This window comes from Diorhabda carinulata, chromosome X, assembly GCF_026250575.1.
Source record: "Diorhabda carinulata isolate Delta chromosome X, icDioCari1.1, whole genome shotgun sequence".
Lineage (NCBI taxonomy): Eukaryota > Metazoa > Arthropoda > Insecta > Coleoptera > Chrysomelidae > Diorhabda > Diorhabda carinulata.
The window spans coordinates 56,124,628-56,146,003 of record NC_079472.1 but is presented as its reverse complement, the minus strand read 5'-3'; the positions used below and the strand labels follow the sequence as shown (position 1 = coordinate 56,146,003).

Here is a 21,376-nt window from a genome sequence, read left to right as displayed (position 1 = left end):
TACTTCCTAGTTATTTTCTGTCCCCATTAATTAGGCGATTAAAAGACGTTTCTCTTTGGTGCCATCAATGTAATAACTCACGAGTGATGGACCGGAGGGCTTTAATCTTTTTGGAAAGATACTATACTGTGTCTCCTGATAAGTGAAATGATTTTTATAAAAGATAAAGGATTCTCTGTTCAAAATTTCTATTTATTTTATTTTGCAGTAAAGTGCTTCCATATGGCAGATAGAACAAAAAGTTATTAAAGTGCAGTGGACCCCCGATAATCCGATAAACATTTTGTCGGGCAGTAACTCGTCATTTTTTTTATCTACTGCTTCATAATTAGATGTCTCTTTCATTATCTCCTCATCAGTCATTTTATGAGAGATATTTTCGTCTTAATCCATTCCACGGCACCAGGTTTCTAAATCTTTCGAAATTGTGTTTCAGCAGCAATTTTCTCCATTACTTCCGAAGATACAATGATTTGAGAATTGTTGACAGGAGTGGCAAACATATGTGGTCATAACTTTTTCCAAATTGGTATAATAGTTGATGAAGATAGTACATTCCACGATTGACAAAGAGCAAAAACCAAGTTTTTTATATTAAAATCTTCTTTTCTATTGGGTGGCCTTTTGATTCAACTTTTAGAAGTAGGTTTTTCTAATAAACTGTTTGATCCATGCTGATCCATGGGTTGAATCAATGCAGTGCAGTTTGGCGGAAAAAACATCGCAGTTGTCAGTTCTTTGGATGGATGACCAGAAGCGTTATCAAGAATCATAACGCGTTTTGAGGATAGTTATGAGCTTTTTATCAACATCTGGCACGAAGCTTTCAAAAACCACTTTTTGAAAAGATCTTTTCTCATTAAAGTACTTTCCTGCCTATAATAGTATACAGGTAAATCAATGTTTTCGAATGCTCGTGGTTTATTAGATTTTCCAACGACCACCAACGTGTGTATACCCAGAGCGTTAACACTTAGTAGTGTGGTTATACCATCCCTAATTACTTTTAGTCCAGGTACGGATTTTCGTTACAAAAAAAAAATATTTTGTTACGTATCACTCGCCCCGATTCTAAAAGTTTCTTTCCCGGTTTCTATGTCAGTCCCCGAAAATATCGATGCAGGACATGATATGATTGGGCTAAGACGGATATCTGAAGCACTGAATATTTCATACGACCACGTTCATCTTATAGTTCACTTTAATTTGGACATGAGAAAAATTGCCGAAAAATGGATCCCCAAATGTTTGAATGTTTACCAAAAGCGTGCAAGGGTAAAAGTATCGCGTTCGATTTGTATTAGATTTGAAAACAGTGTAGACTTCTTAAACCCAATAGTTACTATGGATGAGACTTGGGTACATTTCTACGATCCAGAAACTAAGTAACAATCGGAGGAAAGGCGACATTCTGGTTCTCCAAGACCTAAGAAGTTTCGTGTCCAAAAATCTGCTGGAAAAGTTCTTGCTTCAGTTTTTTGGGATTGCCATGGAGTGATCATGATTAATTTTTTGGATTAGGGTAGAACAATAACTGGAGATTACTATTCGACATCACTGATCACTTTATGGGAAAAAATTCAAGAGAAAAGACGCGGAAAGCTATCCAAAGGTGTTTTGTTTTTGCAAGACAACACTCCTGCACACACTCATGTTACCATGCAAAAAATTTGTGATTTAGAGTTTGAATTACTAGAATACCACCCTTATTCACCAGATTTGGCTCCGTCCGAATATCATCTCTTTTTTTAAAAGTCTAGAGACGTTGCAGGTTTGCTGTAATAAATTTATCCAATTAAAAGGAGAATATGTTGATTAATAAAATATTTTGACATTGAAATTTTGTTTGGTTTTATAGTAGGCTGAGAATTTTTTAATAAATCCTCATATAAAGCTTCTTCCACTTCTGGATGTTCAGCTTGAATGTCTGTCTCTTGCCTGACCCAAAGTTAGTAGTTGACAAGGACTATCCAAACTTCTCGTATTTTTTTAATATCATAAATTGTAAATCGATCTATGCTGCATTCACTTGCTAAACTAATGAAAGATTCATTCCGATTCAGGCGGTCTTAAGTATCACATTTCACACAAGCTTGTGATTACTTGAATAAGTAAGGATACGTAATAAACAATTGATAAACAGTAAATAATGGTAGGCCGCATCACTATCCTCATCGCATGTGGTCAAATCAAACCAAGCGATCAGAATAAAAATAACTCGTTCAATCATGCATTAGCAAAAATTATCAAAGAAATATTCCATACTAATAAATAATAGACCATATCATATTACAGGAGTCGACAAATTATACAGAGGCCGGAATATCGCAGAATCACTGTAATTTGTTTGGAAGCAAGATTTAGTTACCTAAAACAAACTTCAAAATTATCAATCTAGCTATGGGAAAAAATTGTGAAATATTAATTTTGGAATGAATTGTCAATAACTAGTTTCTTAGACTAAAAGTGATTTTAGCTTAAATGTAAGAGGACAAATATTTGTCATCGTAACTGTTGCATTTCCACCATTACAAAAGCAAAAACTAAATCGACGGATATGATCTTCTAGTTTTTCACCCCAAATTGCAAGAAATGTCTAATATCCAATCATTTAGGTGTTGAAAATTCAACATAACCTAAAACATTACTTCCCGGTACTCCAATACTTTATTATTATTAATAATACAGTTTTTAAATGAAAGATTTGGAAATAGTTTTTAATGTGAAGACATTACAGGATACTACGTTTACTATAAACATGGTAAATATAAAAAACATTGTCTCAATATCAGGTAGTTCATAAAAATAGTTCTGATTAGACGTAGAATATCATCACAACAACTTAAGTTTAATAAAGTATTTCTGTGTAGCACGATGAAAATATTTGCAAAAATGATGTTTAAGTTCTTGTCAGTGTGGTAATGATTAAAGCAAGGTCTTACGGTGTTTTGTCATGTACAAGAATTATTTTGAATGTCGTATCTTGGTCAACTTCACGATTTCAACCATTCAAATATTAGTTTTTATTTGGATTTGTTGTTATTTTTAAATCATTGGTCATATTATTTCAAATTCTACCAATAAAAAAATAGTATAAAGTATTAATAAACGATTACAGAAAATTTAAGACTTTTTATATCGTTATATCATACTTCAGTTAATTCTGAAGTAGATCTTTTCACTCTAAAATGACATTAAACGCATTGAGTATCTAGCAATTTATTTTATGACTAACAAAATAAAAATATCAGAAAATGTAGTAGAAACAATCCAGCCTCCACTAGAACCCGGATGAAATAACGTTGCGGAATATCACGTTTCCCTACAACTTCAACTTTGATCTCTACTCATATTTCAATTAACGAAAATGAGCGAACCGACCTACGAGTAATTACTTCCCATAATTATTCAATTATATAATTGTTAATCATAATTTAAAGTGAAATACGAGTTTATGCATTTTAATATTGAACCTCGTTTTGAACACATAAAAACAATGCAACAAAAACAACAAGTTTAAGAATTTTCGACTTGACCGTCTTAAAAATGATCTACAAAAAAAAAGTATTGGACTTTTCTGATATTTTTTTTGTAACTAAATCGTCATGAACGGTACTATTATACGTAAAATAACCAGCTTCGTAACTTTGATAAAAACTATGGAAATGTTGGTCTCGAGGTGTAGAATGTTCATTGCTTCTGGAGGTGGCCACTTGGAAAACTTAAATTTCATGGATAAATTTCTTTTAATTTACACTAAGTGTGATTTATTGTCATACTTTTTTCTTACCTAAAACTTTTCTTGACCAACCAACCTCTAAAGCTAGTTTTTATTACTTTGCAGGATTTTCTACCATCATAAAATAGCAAGAATTTATTCTAATCCAATTGTTCGATGTTTTTCCACTTCGCTTTCTTTGAAGGCTAATTCTAGCAAAAGTCGACTGTTAAGTAATATTTTTTATTGATGATTCTGAAAGCTAAGTGCTGAGCGCACTTTATAAGCCTACTAAGAAACCATGAAGTTGCCTGTTTAGACTTTTAATTTAAATTAAAAATTTAGATCACAATTCAAAATAAGCAACTTTTCCTCTTGAGATCAAATTTCCATAATTTTTATCAAAGTTACGAAGCTGGTTATTTTACGTATAATAGTACTATTCATGTTGATTTAGTTACAAAAAAAATTTCAGAAAAGTCCAATACTTTTTTTGTAGATTATTTTTAAGATGGTCAAATCGAAAATTCTCAAAACTTTATAAGAAAATTCATTACTTGAAAACCGTGAACAATCGCAGACCATACATGGGGGTGATTCGAATACCCCGTGCCAGGGACCTGTTTTTTTGACTTCAATCTTCCGGCCACCCTGTATATAAAAAATATGCTGCTCTTTGACCGATTGATTTGACAGAAAAACGTTTCTTTGGCATTAAAAAATTCGGTAGTATGGCTAAGACAATTGCAATATTTTTAAAATTAGAAAACCGCTATCTATACACAGGTCACTGATTCAGACGTTCTTCAGCAACAATTTTAGTAAATGCAGGAAGGGACATATTAACCTTAAAGCGCCATGGAGGATGACAATCCAGTACCTTGTCAAGAAGGATACGTCGAAGAGTCTATTGAAAATAAAATTAACGTTGCTAATAAAATCGTCAATTCCATTGACTCACTCAAACAATCAACTCTAAAATTAACATAACAGAAAATTTAATGACCTTCCGGGTTTAACTATACAAAATTTTACAATCAACTACAATTTTAAATAATGTTATTCAACAGTTAGGAGGATACTTTAGTATTATTTTCCATTCTTTTATTCTTTCAATTTGTGCAGTTGTAGAAAAAGTATACTGTGCAACATGTGGGGAAAATACTTTTCTCACTCGTGTGTTTGCGGACTCGTGCAATAAACTTCCACACTTGCAAGTGAAAAAAGTTGAACTTTTCCCACTTGTTACACAATGTACTATTCTCACTTGTACAAAATAAAAATATTCTTAATTTCGAACAGGCTTGATAATTTCCTATTCTCTTTATTCTTCTTAGTTCCACTCTATATCTAACAGAGCCTACCAAACATAACACCTAACCATTCTTCACTCATATTTTAATAATCAGTACTTAATTTTTTGGAATTTGTTTTTGTCGTTGTAGACCAGGGTAGAAGCCTTTAAAAATAATAAAAAGCGGAAAAAAATAATAGTAGCTTGAAACCTATTGGAGAAAGGGGAGAATATAATAAAAAATGAGAGGTAAAATAATTCACTAGCGAAAGGGGGTGAGTTTTTAAGAATAAAAAACAGTTTATTTCTTATGGAAAAAAATTATATTGCAAGTTGTAGATAAGAAGACATACAACTTTTTTATTTTCACTTTTTCACATAACACATATTTTTCATAAAAAACTTTTTGTCACAAAATTTTGTGAAAAGTTACCTTTTTATGTCCCGTATGCACTGTAATTTATTTGATTTCAGATATCTATTTTTTCATGTTATTTTGACATAATATCGAAATAGCATCCTAATTTTCGTACAAAAATTCATCCGTCAAAATATCAGCTTTTTTAAAAAGTCATTGATACTTTGGTTCTTTGAAATATCTATCTCCTGATGGTATAAAAAAATATTGCCATCGCCATGGTAAACTAACCCATAAAAGGCAAAGAATAAGACGAAAAAATTCGCATCCAAATTTTTTTCAACTAGGCACAATTTATAGATATTTATAAAAATTTTAGATGGTTGTTCATCATTGTTACATGAAATTTTACATTTTTCGTGTACCTAGGTAATTAGAGTAAAAAAATTCAATAAATAACTAAAAATTGTACGTAATGATTAAAAAAAAGCCTTGAGCAGCAGAGCACCATTACGAAAGTCGAATTTTTCGTCGAATGAAGAATTTAACTAATACACAAACAAATCTTTCCATAAAATGAATTTCTTGGAAATGATATCAATTCTCAATCTTATTTCTTTATATGGAAAATTTGCTATTCCTCAATAACTTTTCATTTCACAAGTTAACCCTCTCTCTCTCGAATGAAAATTCATAATTTCAATAGACCCGGTGGTCTCGAACCCTCTTGTTCAATTCCAATTGACAACAAAGAAAAAATTGTCATAATAACAAGAAATTTCGAAAATGGGAAGTAAAAAAAATCACCCTAGCAACGATCATACTCGTATTATTCATTAAATAGGAGGCGGTCCATTTCAACAATTACAACGATCAAAATGATTTCGGGCGTTTTGTGCTAGAAGAACTGAAGAAGAAAACTTTGAACTTGAGAAAGACAATTCTTCAACATCACCCCTACTTGCATGAGAAGTTCGAACCCTCTAGTTAAACTTTTTCTGGCCAAAAAATAAGAAAATATAACAAAAATGACCATAAAATGGAGAGGGGTGGAGATGGAAAGTTTCGACTTTAGACAAGAAATCATCTCGCAACTAATTGAACCTACATGTGAAATTTCATTTTTCAGTCGCTTTTCGTTTGACTTGCAGAGGTGAGCAAAGGTCAAAAACCACTTTTTTTGCACTGCGACCCCTCGAAATATTCATTTGTTTCCAACCAAACTCTAATAACATCAATCCGCCGCCAAAAAAACCATGTATGCTAATTTTGAACCAAATCGGACCCATAGCAATTGCTCGAGAGACGAAAATAAGAATTGTAGCTTAAACAGATATATAGATGTATATATAAACTACAGACATTCGAAAAACCATCATAATCGTGTTCAGGAGGTCTCAAAACATGGGAAAAATGACGTACCCCCCATTTTTCTTCTAGTCATGCCTACCGTAATAGTCTAATTTTTCCTTGAAAAATTCGACTAAAAAAATTTCAAATGCGAGTTTTTTTCGTCTTATTTTTTGCTTTTTCTGAGAAAATTTACCATTGTTAAGATAATATTTTCTATACCATCAGGAACTAGAGATTTCAACGAACAAAAATTTCACCGACTGATATTTTGATGGGACAATTTTCGATTTAAAAGTAGGTCAAAATACAATTTAAAAAAATATATTACGTATCAAAGGAATTACAGTTAATAAGGGACATAAAAATGTAACATAAAATTTCGTGAAAAAAAAGTTATTTACAAAAAAAGATGAAAATAAAAAACTTGGTTTTTGAATTTTTTACATAAATATTGAGGTTATGTGAAAAAAGTATGGATTCAAAAGTTGTAGATCTCCTTATTACCTATAATCTTGCTATTTAAGTTTTTCCCATAGGACTTGTAGTTTTGCCATAAATCGAAATAAACTGTTTTTTACCCTTCCCGACCTCAGATCGCCCGTAAATTATTTTCCCTCATATCCTCATGTCATATTATCCTCATTTTGCAATGGGTTTCATACTACTATAATTTTCTTTTGGTTTCTAAAATTATCGACCCTGGTCTATTACTACACTGCGTTCAATTTCTATGTCTGAATCAAATTAATTCGTTATGATAACCTCCGAATTCAAACAAGAATGCCATTATCGCAAATATGAAATTAGAACAACCATTCCGAAGTCGATTACTACATCTCAGTTTGATGAACAAAATTTTGTTTCAAGAAATAAAAATTCAATTGCCGGGTCATTGCCTGGGAAAACTTATCAGAGAATTTTCATTTGAAGCACCCTTCAATAGAATAAACTTTCCCTGCAATTTGTCACAGTTGAAATAATAAGACAAAATTAATTTTAGGAAAATCGTATCTAGCGAAATGCTGTATAAAAACCACTGGAAGTCCAATTTTCATATCATGTTTTCAAATCTATTGAAACTTTTGATAAAAAGAAAATTTTAAGTTGGAATTTACTAGAATGTTCGGTTGAATTTCCAATAATTTCATCATAATCAGCAAACGTATTAGCTCATAATTTTTCTCCGATTTAAAACTTTCTAGTTACATTTTCAATCAACATTTTCAAGCACTTCTATATCAAGTCCTTTCCAATCATTCATCTGGAGTTTCTAGCTTTACACAGGTCAGGTATTGCAGCAAAATTGCTATACTGAAATGAGGTTTATTCTCATTTAACAGGTTACTTCGAAATTGCCCATAATATAGGGTGTCAAAATGTTTTATAGCAATTTTGAACATGCAATTACGATTTACGAACCATTAAAATCTCATTTGCGATTATTTTATAATAAAGTGTTCAAATATCGTTGGCTAAATTCAAAAATCAAGAAATTCAAGGAAGAAATAGACAAAAGTACATCATGGCAGAATTGGAATAAGGAGAAAATAGAAATTTGGAAGCTATGAAGAAGTCAAAGATGGAGAATCAAAATCCAACTAAACGATCGGAGCAGATGAGATCTAGAAATGGTGAAATATCTGAGGGAAGGCAAGACACGTATATGGGAGATGCTGAAGGAAGCATGTAGAACAGAAATAATACCACAAGAAAATGAGGAGAATTCGCTAATTCCAATCCAGAAGAAAGGAGAACAAACAAATTGCTAAACTACAGAGCAATGTGCCTTCAGTGTTCTACAAAATATACACTATAGAAGGAAGACTAAGAAACGAGGAAGACAAAAAACCGGAAGAAAAACAAGCAGCATTCAGAAAAGGAAGACAAACAATAGATAATATTTTCATACTAAGAAATATAATAGAAAGATGTTACAAAAAAAAGAAACACTACACTTAATGTTCACAGACCTAAGAGCAGCATTCGATTCAATCTAAAGAAACAACCTGTGGAAGATATTAAGCAAACTAGAAATACCAAAAAAAAACTATCAGGAGAAGCGTGTTTGAAAGAGTAAAAAGAAAAGTACAACTGAATTAGAAGGTTTCATCAATTGTTACTGGAAGATTTCGAATTTTTTTAAATTTCTTGGTCGATTCGGATACTTATTGAGCGTCCATAACGAAATTTGTCATCAATTGACATGTGACTATTTTTAAACAGTACAAAACACTAGTACATTCCAGTATTTTCTATAACTTCATCTTTCTAAGCTGCTCTCAACATTAAAATAGATACAGTAGCATTTTTACCGAGTACAAAATTTCACAACTGTACGTTATTCACTTAAATATAAAAAACGGAACAAGGACAAATCAATCATTACAGGCGAACAAAAAAAAAACATGTTGATATCTCAGACGGCACTAAACTGGTTATGATTCTCGCACCCTTTAGATAGCCAATTCGAGTTCTCGTTTCAGCGCCATCTCTTGGCTCATGAGCAATACTTAAGGTACGTGGAAACGGCATATTGTATTAACCAAAACTATCACTATAGTTTCGAATAATCCACACTTCGAGAAAATGAAACTAAAAATTAATATGAAATAACATGCAAACATTGACATTTTGACATACCTCGGTCTTTATCAAAATATGATTTGACATTGACAATTTGAATAATTATACAAATCAATAGGTTACCATCATCATGAATATCAAATTAAATCAAAATAAGTGGAAACGACAAATTTTTAACTATCTGATTTCATATGAAACGAGATCTGGAATCAAAACGATTTATCAAGAAAAACATATATAGAAATCTAGGAAGTCAAAAGTTGAAGAAAGGTAAAATATTTCTGTACAATGATCAATTTTCTCCTTTTAATGGTCCTACTAGCACATAGGGTACTTTATCGATAACTTGAGAAGTTTAGGGATGAAGTACAAATGCAGTTTCTTCATCATAAAAAATGAAAAATGCATTTGAATCCTTACGTATTAGTTTTCTTACCACAATGTACTAAACACTTTCACATACCCATTTCAGGTATCAAAATATTTTTGTATGTGAATAAAACGAGAAATGAGATTAACATGTTGTTGTTGGTAGGCATCAACTCCAGATCATCCACGCAAGCTCTATATTATGTCAATGCTGTTCTGTGGCTAACCATAGCCCCTAGTGTTACCTACCGTCAAATCTATAAATGTATTAGTTGTGCTCATGAACCAAGAGAGTGCGCCATGGTTCATTTTCCCATCCCGACCAGCGAGTTTTCATACCCTGATTCGCGTACTACAAAAGATTCGGTAACGGCAATGCGATTCTGTTTATTTCTGGGTCCTTACAAAAGAACATTAGATCCAATCCAGTATTAATGATGGTGAGCAGAAACTTTGACGGCTCGTGTAATTTTAATCGTTTACATCAAGGCTGCTCAACCTTCGGTCGGGCCAAACGGTGGATTCAGTCGTTAACGACGGGCCACTCACATTTCCTGTTCCAATTACTCTCAGGACAAGAGCAATAAAAACTCAATTATTAAGAAAATTAAATTGAATCATTGTTTATTAGAAACAAAATTGAATTTGAATCTAGCCTAATTTGTTTATACAATCAATGTGATTCCTGCCATTGTTGTCTTTTAATAATTTACGACGAATCCGACGTTGACAGTAACAACAAGTCACAATTATGATGCTCAGTTAAGGATGCGTGGTATTTAAACCTTTTTGCATACATATGTTGATCAAAAACTACTTAAAAACTGTAACGCCAGGTCAATTAAAGCTGGAAATTCTCCTTTTGGTACCAATTTCCAAAAATCTGCAAAATCTTCTGAAGAATTTTGTGCTTTCGAAGACAATTTGTTAGCAAAATTTTTTTCAACGTATCATGATTTTGTAGTTCAACAAGTTCTAATTGAATATTGGCAGATAAGTATCGATCTATTTCAGCCGAACTTATTATAAAAGGATTTAAAAAATTTGTATATGTTGTATATTTTGTATATAAAAGACTGCGATAAGCATTTAATTTTAGATTGGTAGTTAGAGTAATTAACAGAAACAATATTGAGCTAATGTTTAAGTGTGGAGAAGAGAGCTTATTGAAAAGAGATTCAATTTTGCTTTGAATCCGCTTATCAAATTAAACATAGTCGGAAATGAACACTCTTTGAAATTCGTAATGTCAACAAGAAATGCAAGATCACTCAATCAGGATGTATTCTTCAGTAAATGAACTTCGAATGGTAAAGCCCCTTTCTGCTCTAAAAATTGCGACACCTGTTCTCTCAAGTTAAAGAAATGTTTCAACATGCTGCCCCTTGAAAGCCATTGCACAGCACAATACAGTTGAAACTCTCCATAATCTCTGATTTCTTCAAATAACAGCCAATTAAAATTCCTTTGCGGGCCACGGTGTGGCCCGCGGACCTGTGTTTACATTTTATGTTTAATAAATCCATGATTTATTTGCTAAATACTATCAAATATAATAATTATCACAGATTTCTTTATAGTATATTCATAGACTTTAAATTGCAATGAGACACATGTTACATGAATTTTTGTGTGATATGATTTGGTTAGATTTTTCATGAATAGCGCGAAAGTTAGTCTGATTCATATTTTTCTATTTTGTATAAAAGTAAAAATGAAATATAATAGTTCGTATCTTGTAATGTTTTCCATATTCTAGTTAAAAAGTAGTTAAATTTGTAAGTTGTATATATAATTGGCAAAGTCTGATGTTCATTTTTCTTCATTTCGTTTCTCACTTCCGTCACTAGAAGAAGACAACTCTGAGCCAACGTAATTTCAGTAATTTCATTGTGAGTTGTATTTTGAATGTATTTTATATACTAGAGTTTTGGAAATACTAGTTTTTTTAATATACCCGAAATATGTTGATAGAAACTGATGAACGTTTTTACAATGACTAATGAACTTGATTATCCTGCTTATATACATGATTCCTCGCTATTTAATAAAAAGGCTGGTGAGTCCCAATTTATATATTCATCTCTACTCGTTAAATCTTATAACACTTCATACTTTTCGAATCTTTCTACCTGAATTCTATTGTTGATATTAAATAACAATTTTTTTGTTCATAATTATTTATCTCCTTAATGCTATTTTATTGAACGCTAGAAATTACATTTATTTTGGTTTGTGAATGAAAAAAATCGAACAACTTTAACAAATGACAGTTCTGTCGAGAAATACGCGAGATATCGGCTCATCAACTCGCATTGGTGAATAGGTCCTCTATAAACGTTTCACTTTAACCTAATCAATCATCAGATCAAAAAAAATATGCTGTATGGAAGACAATTCATATGCTTTAATGTGTCAGCGTTATGAGGAGACTGGATACTTTCATAGGCGACCTGGAACAGGCAGAAGGCGATTTACAACCGTTCGAGATAACTGCTCTGATTTGTCAACAACATTAAGAAATATCAGTGAACAGTAAGACGAAGACTGCAGGAAAATAAAACACCTGCAATTGGTTCAAAAGTTATTCCAGCTCATCGGCAAGTACGCCTGCGTTTTGCACAGGATCATCTGAATTTGAAGTGGGAACAATTGAAATCTGTTCTGTTCTCAGAATATGCCTCCATGGTAGCAACCGAAGAAGGAAATATCGAAGACCGCGAGAGCGATTTGAAGATTGTTGGGTTGAAAAGTGGAGTGCTGATGGAGGTGATTCCTGCATCATCTGATGTGCAATTTCTATAGAAGCACGAACTAATAATGTGTTCACGGAAGAAGAGATTTAACAGCTGATATATAGAGGAGATTTTAGTAATTCATACGTCGACTAAATTGGAGACGAATTTACCTTTATACATCGCCAAAAATTTGCAATATTATAATGCAGAAGTGGGTTTGCTGGTTATGGAGTAGCATAAATCCGATAGAACATTTATGGAATGAGCTAAGAAGAAAAATTAAAGCTAGACTTCCTATCCCAAACTCAATCCCAGAACTTATTGTTACAGTAGAGAAAAGTGGCTAAGCATCCCACTAGAAACAACAGCTACCTTAATTAGATCTATGCTTACTCGTATGAGAGATGTCATACCCATCATTAGGAAAAAAACCTTCAAATTCAGTTTAGAAGTATATTTGACCACATTCGCGCAATTGAAAAAATATATAATCTCTTATTCATATCTAGTACCCTCTAAAATTCAAGATTGAACTGTTCTTAGCGACTAGAATGAAGTGGATATCCTAAACGCTTCTTGGGGGGGATCTTTCTCCTCTATGTATGCTTCAGATGACGTACGTCCATCCTAACCGCGTAGACGGCATCAATTTCTAAGATTCAAACTTTCAATATGACAAAAATGATAAAAATGTTCACATGTTTCATCAACTTTGCTTTTTTAGACGGACATTCCAATACTCTGCTGTCTAGTGATCCACTTAGTATAGCACTAGAGCTTTAGCACCCATGCTTCTCATACTTTTTTCTCTTCATTCTTACATAATTTGTTTTATAATCCTCATATAAATACTATACTATTTATGTAGGTGTCTCCCAACAAGAAGAAAATTGTGAAGCTTTTAGTAGAGGACAACATCGTCAAGCGATGAAAAGAAGCTATAGATATCATACTGCTGGAATTGTGGATGACATAAAGGTAATATATTTTTCAAATTCGAGTATATAACATAATTTATTATTCTTATTATCTTAGCACTATCAGATCCCTAATTCTTTAAGCAAAATTATTGATTTTTGTAGATTAAGTTTTTATGATAAATATGATATACGAGGATATATTGGAAAATTCTTAGACTACTATAGAACCAAACAAAATTTCAATGTCAAAATATTTTATTACTCAACATAATCTCCACTTAATTGGATACAATTATTACAGCGAATCTGCAACGTCTCTAGACCTTTAAAAAAAAAGGTTTCTTTTTGCTCTGCAAACCAGACTCCTTGGAGGAAAATTTACCTTTTAAACTTTTTTTCAGTTGAGGAAAGAGATAATAGTTGAACAGAGCCAAATCTGGTGAATAAGGGGGGTGTTCTAGTCATTCCTAAATCACGAATTTTTAGCATGGAAACATGAGATTTGTGTGCAGTGGCGTTGTCCTGCAAAAACAAAACACCTCTGGATAGCTTTCCGCGTTTTTTCTCTTCTCCTCTTTTTTCCAAACTAAAGCAAGAACTTTTCCAGCAGATTTTTGGACACGAAACTTCTTAGATCTTGAAGAAACAAAGTGTCACCACTCCATTGATTCTTGCTTTGTTTCTGGATCGTAGAAATGTGCCCAAGTCTCATCCATAGTAACAATTCGGTTTAAGAAGTCTACATCGTTTTCAAATTGAGCACAGTTCAAACGCGATGCTTCTACCCTTGCACGCTTTTGGTCAACATTCAAACATTTGGGGATCCATTTTGCAGCAATTTTTCTCATGTCCAAATTGAAGTGAACCATATGATGAACGCGTTCAGATGAAATATTCAGTGCATCAGATATCCGTCTTAGTCCAATTTGACGGTCTGATAAAATCATGTCATGATATTTTTGGATACTGATACAGAAACTGACCTTCCCGATCGGTCATCATCTTCAATGAAAAATTTACCTCTTTTGAACCAATTATCATCTTCAATATTCCTTCACATAGAAACTTTAGAAATACATTTTGGTAGGCAAAAATTAATTAACTCAATGTTAAAGAAAAAATACAATGTTTTCAAATAAAATATTTCACAATAAGGAACTTCAATTGCCTATAACACTAGGCAACGAAAAAATTAATCATTCTTTCCTCATTGATAAGATTCTTAAAATAAATAGTAAAGGTGAAAAAAAATTAAGTCACGTTAAATTTTTGTAAGAAATAAATTGATTGTTTTTCAGTTTGTTTGTGTGCATCAATTCATGGTATTCATCATGCAGAAAATTTTCCTTGAAATTCATTTCGGCACTATTTAAGTACATCATGGTGTGACAGACTACTTTGGAAAGATAGTAGTGATGATGAATCATCTGATACTCTGATTACTCTTTTTCCTTTGCAATTCATCTTTTTAAATTTATGTAATATTTAAGCTACACGAGGAAACTTCAAACTTCGACCTTTTACTGATATAATCTCTCCGGCAAATGACAATTCATTCAGATTTGATTGGTTAAAATTGAACCCTCAGTGCAGCCAACGCAAATTTTTAAGCAAAAAGCTCCGGTTGGCCAACGAATGGTTGCAAATGCGTTTTAATACGGAAACTATGTTAACCATCGGTGGAGTTTCGACGGGCGGTTGAATAACGTCCGGTCGAACAAAACTTTTATAATATAGACCCTAATAGCCCCACGTCTGTATTGCAGCTCGAAACATTTCAGTGAGGAGACTTGCATGTTCGTCGGTACATGACTGTCTACCACATTTAAACTCGGGACACTACCTTTATTTGCAGATACTCCTAAAGCATCTGCTAAATCAATTTGCGGCTTAAAAAGATGAATTCGAAGTTTAATGAGATTAGTATATATCACAGTTATTTGTTTTATACTAAATGATTATTTGATTTTAGAAAAATGATAATCGGGACGCCAGTATACACAAGCGACTATCCTGGAATTGTACAAGTCAAGAACAGAGACCACCCAACGAGGACCAGACCTAGCATACAATAATAAATCCTGTTGTGTCTTGTATAGTGATCTTCTATCTTATAGTTTGTATATTAGTTGAACTACGGAATATTATAGACAGAATATTATAGAAAAATATTTTCAAAATGACAGCTTGGGTTTATATACGGATTGTATAGTAAATTTGTGGTAATTGAAAGTTTTAAAAATTTTCCAGAAAAACTAGGATTTATTGTTAATTACGTTGAAAAATCTATTCGGTATTTTTTTATTCGTCATCCTACCTCTACACATCTACACCACCAACAAACAAACGAGTTAACTTGAGATTAAAAAAATAATTTGTTGGACTTTTTTTATAGACATCCAATATTTTGGTTTTTCGGTAGGTATCTAGTGACAAATAAAAATCATTTCTCGTAATTTACGAAAAAGCTTGTTACTGGGGATTTGGTTGAAGAAAAACACTTGGAGTAAAAGAAGTTAGTTTGATATATCCATAAAAAATTATTTAGGATGATATAAAAAAGTCACACTGTATAAACTAGTGTTTATTTATTGTGTAATACTCAGTCAGATTTCTGGTTATCTACAACCTCACATTTTGTCAAAATATAATATTCTGATCTTTATTCTTAGGCAAATATGGTGTTTGAAGTCAGTTTCAGATTGGCACACCTCTAAGTATTAGCAGTTTTGATATGATTGCTGCTCTTCGTTACATACCTTATATACCAATTAAGTTCGATTTGTTAATGTTGTTTATTTTATCTAGTTTTTGTTAATTTTTTAAGAACCCAAATATTGGTTATATGATTTTTTTTGTTTTCTCTAGGGGGAAAATCCCCTCAACAGCCAAGCCTTCATCCACCAATTGGTCTATTCCCGGGAGACTTAATTCACATACCAAAGGATGTTGATGTAACATCGCAACCATTGAAAACAAGGAACACCAGTATGAACTTACTTATAGATCGAAGGTCTTAGAAGATCCAGTTTGTAATAAAATGAGACGTCTGGCCGCTATCACAAAAATCTCGCCACGCCATTTTATCGTTTGTCGCTTCTTTCCATGTGATATGTCTGCCAGGCATTCGCTCCGTAGGTTTTCGCTAACTTGATCCGCCCATTTTTTCGTAGGATTTCTTGGGGGCGCTAATCTATCACCGGATATTTTGTAAACGCGCCCCTCAACTGCAAGTATTTAACTCTCAGCTCGGTCAGCTTATCTGGGGCATCGTTTAGTGAGTCAGTCAGTCAACTGGAATTGAATTGAATACAAAACTACTGTATTTTGTGATACAATCAACTTGATACTCAGCAATTACCCCACAATATTTATTTATTATTTATCTTTGTAACTTATCTTCACTTAGTAACCTTACTTTGACTGTTGTTTCTTTTAAATTACAACAGACATTATACTAGTTGCTTTTGATTTACATTCAAATGAACTGAGACACTCAGTTATGTGAGTATCTTGTACTCAGATAATGACGTCACTGCTCAGTGAATAAAAGGAACACGTAATGTGAGTTAATATTCTCAATAACCACGTGAAATTTACCGTTATCATTGGTGATCCAATCGTCTGTTACTCGCAACGTAATGACTGTTTGCAATCATTTAGTATTGTGTGTACTCAATCGCTTATATTGATGACAAGATCTGACAACGTGATGTCCTAAACCTCACTTTCAAACTGAGTTCACAAAACTCACTAAAGCACACGGACTTAAGCTTTCGCAGATTGCGCTGCTAAAAACTCAGTTAGGTCTCACTTGTGAGACTGAAAAGGAACGTGCATTGAACTGAGTTATCACAAGTGAGAGTAATGATTTGATGTAAATGGAAAGCAGCGACTATGTATATGTCAAAAATTGAAAATAATCCCCAAAAATCTGAGCTTTGGGTATTTGTTTGCTCTTTTACGTAATAAAATTGAGTTTTTTTAAAGTTAATCGTATATAAATTTCAGCAATAAATACTGAATCGTAATATTCGTAAATATGTTACCATGAATTTACTTCATACCTCCAACGGTGGACCAAACCACAATATCAAAAAATCGTTTAATATTAAAATGTTTATGATCTAAAATATAAAATCTTTGGAAGGAATGAACAAAAATGTTCCATATTTTGGAACATGCAGACATGATCTTATACAATATTCCCAATTAACAATTTCTCAATTTTTTTGAATTATTTTCTGTTATACCACCCTTCATATTCGCACTACTCGTTGTCCTAAGTGAGCCATAACGCGGCGCTACGCAAAAATCTAACAATCAACGTAATATTTTTGACAGTGTTGTCTAGGGACAACAGGGTCCACTTGATCAGTATCATTTCGATACCCATATTAACGTCTCCAAAAAAAAGGTAGTTCCACATATGAATGAAAGTGAAAGCAATACTTCATTTGTGAGTAGACTTATATTTCAGATGTTCGTGGAAAATGATGACGCATTTTTCCGCGTTTTTCCCTCGTAGCAATGCTGGAACTAAAATAGTCCTCAAATGTTCAGTAAAAAACATTTGAACGGTTTCTAATGTCTCGAAACGATGTTCTTTCCAATGAGTTCTCAATTTAGAGAAAAGGAATTCTTCAGGTGAATAAAAAGGTTGATAAGCTATATAAAAGGAATCTTGATTGATATTGAGATGTTTCTCATCCCAAATTCATTGGTTGAAATCTGATAAGAGTTTCTGTTGCAATATATCCAAGTTTAAAGCTGATAGCATGTCATTTCGCAAAATTTATGTCACTTTGAAACACAGTTACATTAAAATAATGAATACGTAAAAGCTACGGACTAGATCAAGGTCAAACTCGTACTTAATAACAATCGCATTTCCACCTGGCGCCCCATCAAGTCGTCTGCTTCCAGTATTACCGTATAGAACGTCAAAGAGAGAGTGAGAAGCTGGCTCAGTTATTCTATTAGCGGAAATAGGGAATTTTTTAGTAGAATATGGTTTATTTTAGAAATGGCAACGATTTAAGAAAAATTTTCCTCTGCAGGGCTATATCGAACGCTGAAAAGGGAGTCGCTTACTTAATCTACACTCCTCGTATCTTGCCACCTTTATATTTCTTGAGGAACTTTCATCTTAACTCTTTATGTATTTATTTTTTTTTATTATCAACGTTTATTTCCATTTTTCCTCTACAACAACAGTAACAAATAGTAACGCTTGTTAAAATACCAGATTCGACAGACCATGCTGATAATCCCATACGAGTGTTTTTCTACAAATCATACGAGTGCTTCTTGAGTAAAGTTCGTTAAAAAAAATAACAACAATTGTTTTTTTAGAAAGATCTTTGGATACTTTTGTTTATTTTCCATATAAAAGAACTACATTTTGGAAACCCTCCTGCTCGAACAGCCAAAAGTTGACACTCACTTTCATTTTAACGTTTAACACTAAAGCGATTTCCTTCAAGGTAGTATTTGAAATTCCATTGAAAAAGCCACTGACTACATATTTCAAAACATCAGTGATTACAAACAGTCGAATTGAAAGTTCTTCATCATAGATGTTCATACAAACGAATCCATTTTCGGACTTTATTACCAGTTTACGTGTCACATATTTTTGTTATCCAGCGATGAATATCTTCAAGACAAAATAAAGTACAGGCAAATTGGGCGATTTTGAACTAAAGCCTTAAATAAAATTCAGCGGTTTTGATTTTCTAGATTCTGGGAGGTTTTCGGTACTTTTCGGAATTCTATACAAAGAAGTATCCCTGGTATTTGTTCCTAACCACCTAAAATTTTCACCTTAAAATGGGTTTATACACTCAAAAATATTATAAATTACGGATAACTCGAAAACATTGAGGATTTCAACACAAACTGCCGGAACAAAAACAATTGTGTACCAAAAAGGTTTAAATTTTTTCCTAACCTCAAAATTTCAATTATAAAATAGGTATGAACGATCAAAAATAGTCAAAAATCTTGCTTATTTATGTAAAAAACACTGTTCAGACACTACAGTAATGCAGTACAGACTCGGCATCTGTTTAGTTCTAAACACGTCGTCTGAGAACGCGCGTGGTTGTCGGTGATCATCTCTGCAGGTGGCAAGATTACTCATGGGAAAGAGACGAGAAGAAAGCTTACGTTCTCTTAAACCAAATACCTGAATGCAATGTCACGACTCGTAATCGTGTAACGTGTTTTCACAAACACAACTTAACATTTTCGAATGAACTTACCCTTGGATATTTAAGGATATATTTTCGGGAAAACGGGACATTTTGAAGTTTCTATGCATTTCAAAATTGTAAGGATAAGGATACATCATCTTGATAACGTTTTTGTATAAACTTTAAGCTGAGATTTCAAGCTTCAGAATGAGTATCCACATTTTTGTGAAAGAGAAACTATTTGGAAGTCTGTGATTATTGAAATAATAATCAACCGAGATCGAAAATAGTTTTCAGGATCGCGATTTTTAAAAGTTAGTTCACACCAACGACAAATCTTTCGTTGGATTTGCATGTTTATATAGCGAGTGATTAAACATATCCATTGAAGCTTCTAGTACTTATGTGGCCAATATACCTCTTCATCTCGCAGGAATTTCGAAAATTTCCCAAGTCGAAAATTATGCTAACTTACGCGAGTAGAAAATAAAAATCTGTACCATCATGATGCATTTTGATTTTTTGAAAACGAAGTAGTTTTCCAAGATTTAGAGCAGTTTTCATGGGCGTCTGGAACGTAAATTGGCTCTTAGTTTTAGAGTTATTTGCGTTTTAAAATTTTTTTGAATAACAAGTTCTAAAATGTCGAAAACCCGTGCCCGGAATTTTATTAAGAGTTTCTAGGGTTATTCAGTGCTCGAAAACCTCTGAGAATCTAGAAAATCAGAAGCGCCCAATTCAATTTCGAATCAATCAACTTATAAATTTTAAACTCTGACAGCGAAACTTATACAACTGCTACAGACCTGAAATTGGCGAGAGTCTATTCGTAAAAGGGGATGGTCAGTAATGTAGCGTCTCGTTGCAGCATAACCACGAACTAAGGAATTATAGTCACCTACAGACTTTAGTTAAAAAAAAACAGCTCTGGTACAAATGATTATTCAAAAATTATATCGAATCATTGTGCATCAATTTTATCTATATTCTTCAAAATTGCGTGATTAAAATGGGATATTCAGTATAATACACAATTCTAATTATTGTTCATTCCTCCAAAATGGTCGTAGTTTTAAGAATATTTTTGCCAATTAGAAAATTGGCAGCTGGACATTCCAAATACATTCCAAAATAAACCTAAGCAATATTGTACCTAATCAAAACTCTATCAGGCCTAATATTTCAATTTTTATAAAATATTCGAGTCGTATAGCGACTCTAGTTTGCTTTTTTCTTACTTAGAAACGATTTGGGTGAGTCTGGGAAAGAAAATTTGTGTTATATTTTGTGATCTTCCCCAGGATCACACAAATTTTTGTTAATTCTTATGTGTATATGTGTGTGTGTGGATGAAATAAATGGTAGTAGGGTATGAAAAGTTTACCGTCAGTTCGTAATAATTGGTATTAATTTTCAGTATTTGCAGACATTTTATCAAAGTTATTGACTACTCGGCTTTTATTACCAAAATTGTAATTATAAAAGTAGAGGAAATATACACACGCCGGTAAAACTCTTGGAGCTCTCAAATTTTCTATAATGGAATAAATCAAATTTCAAAACTAATTTTTTGAATTTTCTCGCTATATTTTAATGTTGCTCATACGTTTCGTTCGTATTTTTTAGTGTTATAATGAAATGGAAAAACATGAAATACAAAATTTGGTACCAAACATATATTTCATAGAAAGTTTGAATTTTCAAAACTTGCAGCTCAAGAAAGGTTTCCTCTACTCTGGAATAGTGAAATTAACTCACTATAGCATTAAAGAAATAATATTGGAATAGGAATAGATCTTGAGGATCAGTTTTCCATTCTTCTTCAACTGTTTTAACTACTGGCGGG

The 21,376-nt window shown here is 32.6% G+C and overlaps 1 protein-coding gene across 2 annotated transcripts in view; it reads left to right on the top strand.

Moving 5' to 3' along the window:
* LOC130902804 (pleckstrin homology domain-containing family G member 5) overlaps positions 1–21,000 on the top strand; it is a 306,366-nt gene extending 285,366 nt beyond the window's left edge. For both annotated transcript variants that reach the window (XM_057815134.1, XM_057815136.1), the window contains 2 exons: positions 13,282–13,391; positions 15,306–21,000. In XM_057815134.1, coding sequence (XP_057671117.1) covers positions 13,282–13,391; positions 15,306–15,398 — 203 coding nt within the window. In that variant the 3' untranslated portion in view covers positions 15,399–21,000. The remainder of the gene's footprint in view (positions 1–13,281; positions 13,392–15,305) is intronic.
* The last annotated feature ends 376 nt before the right edge of the window (positions 21,001–21,376 follow it).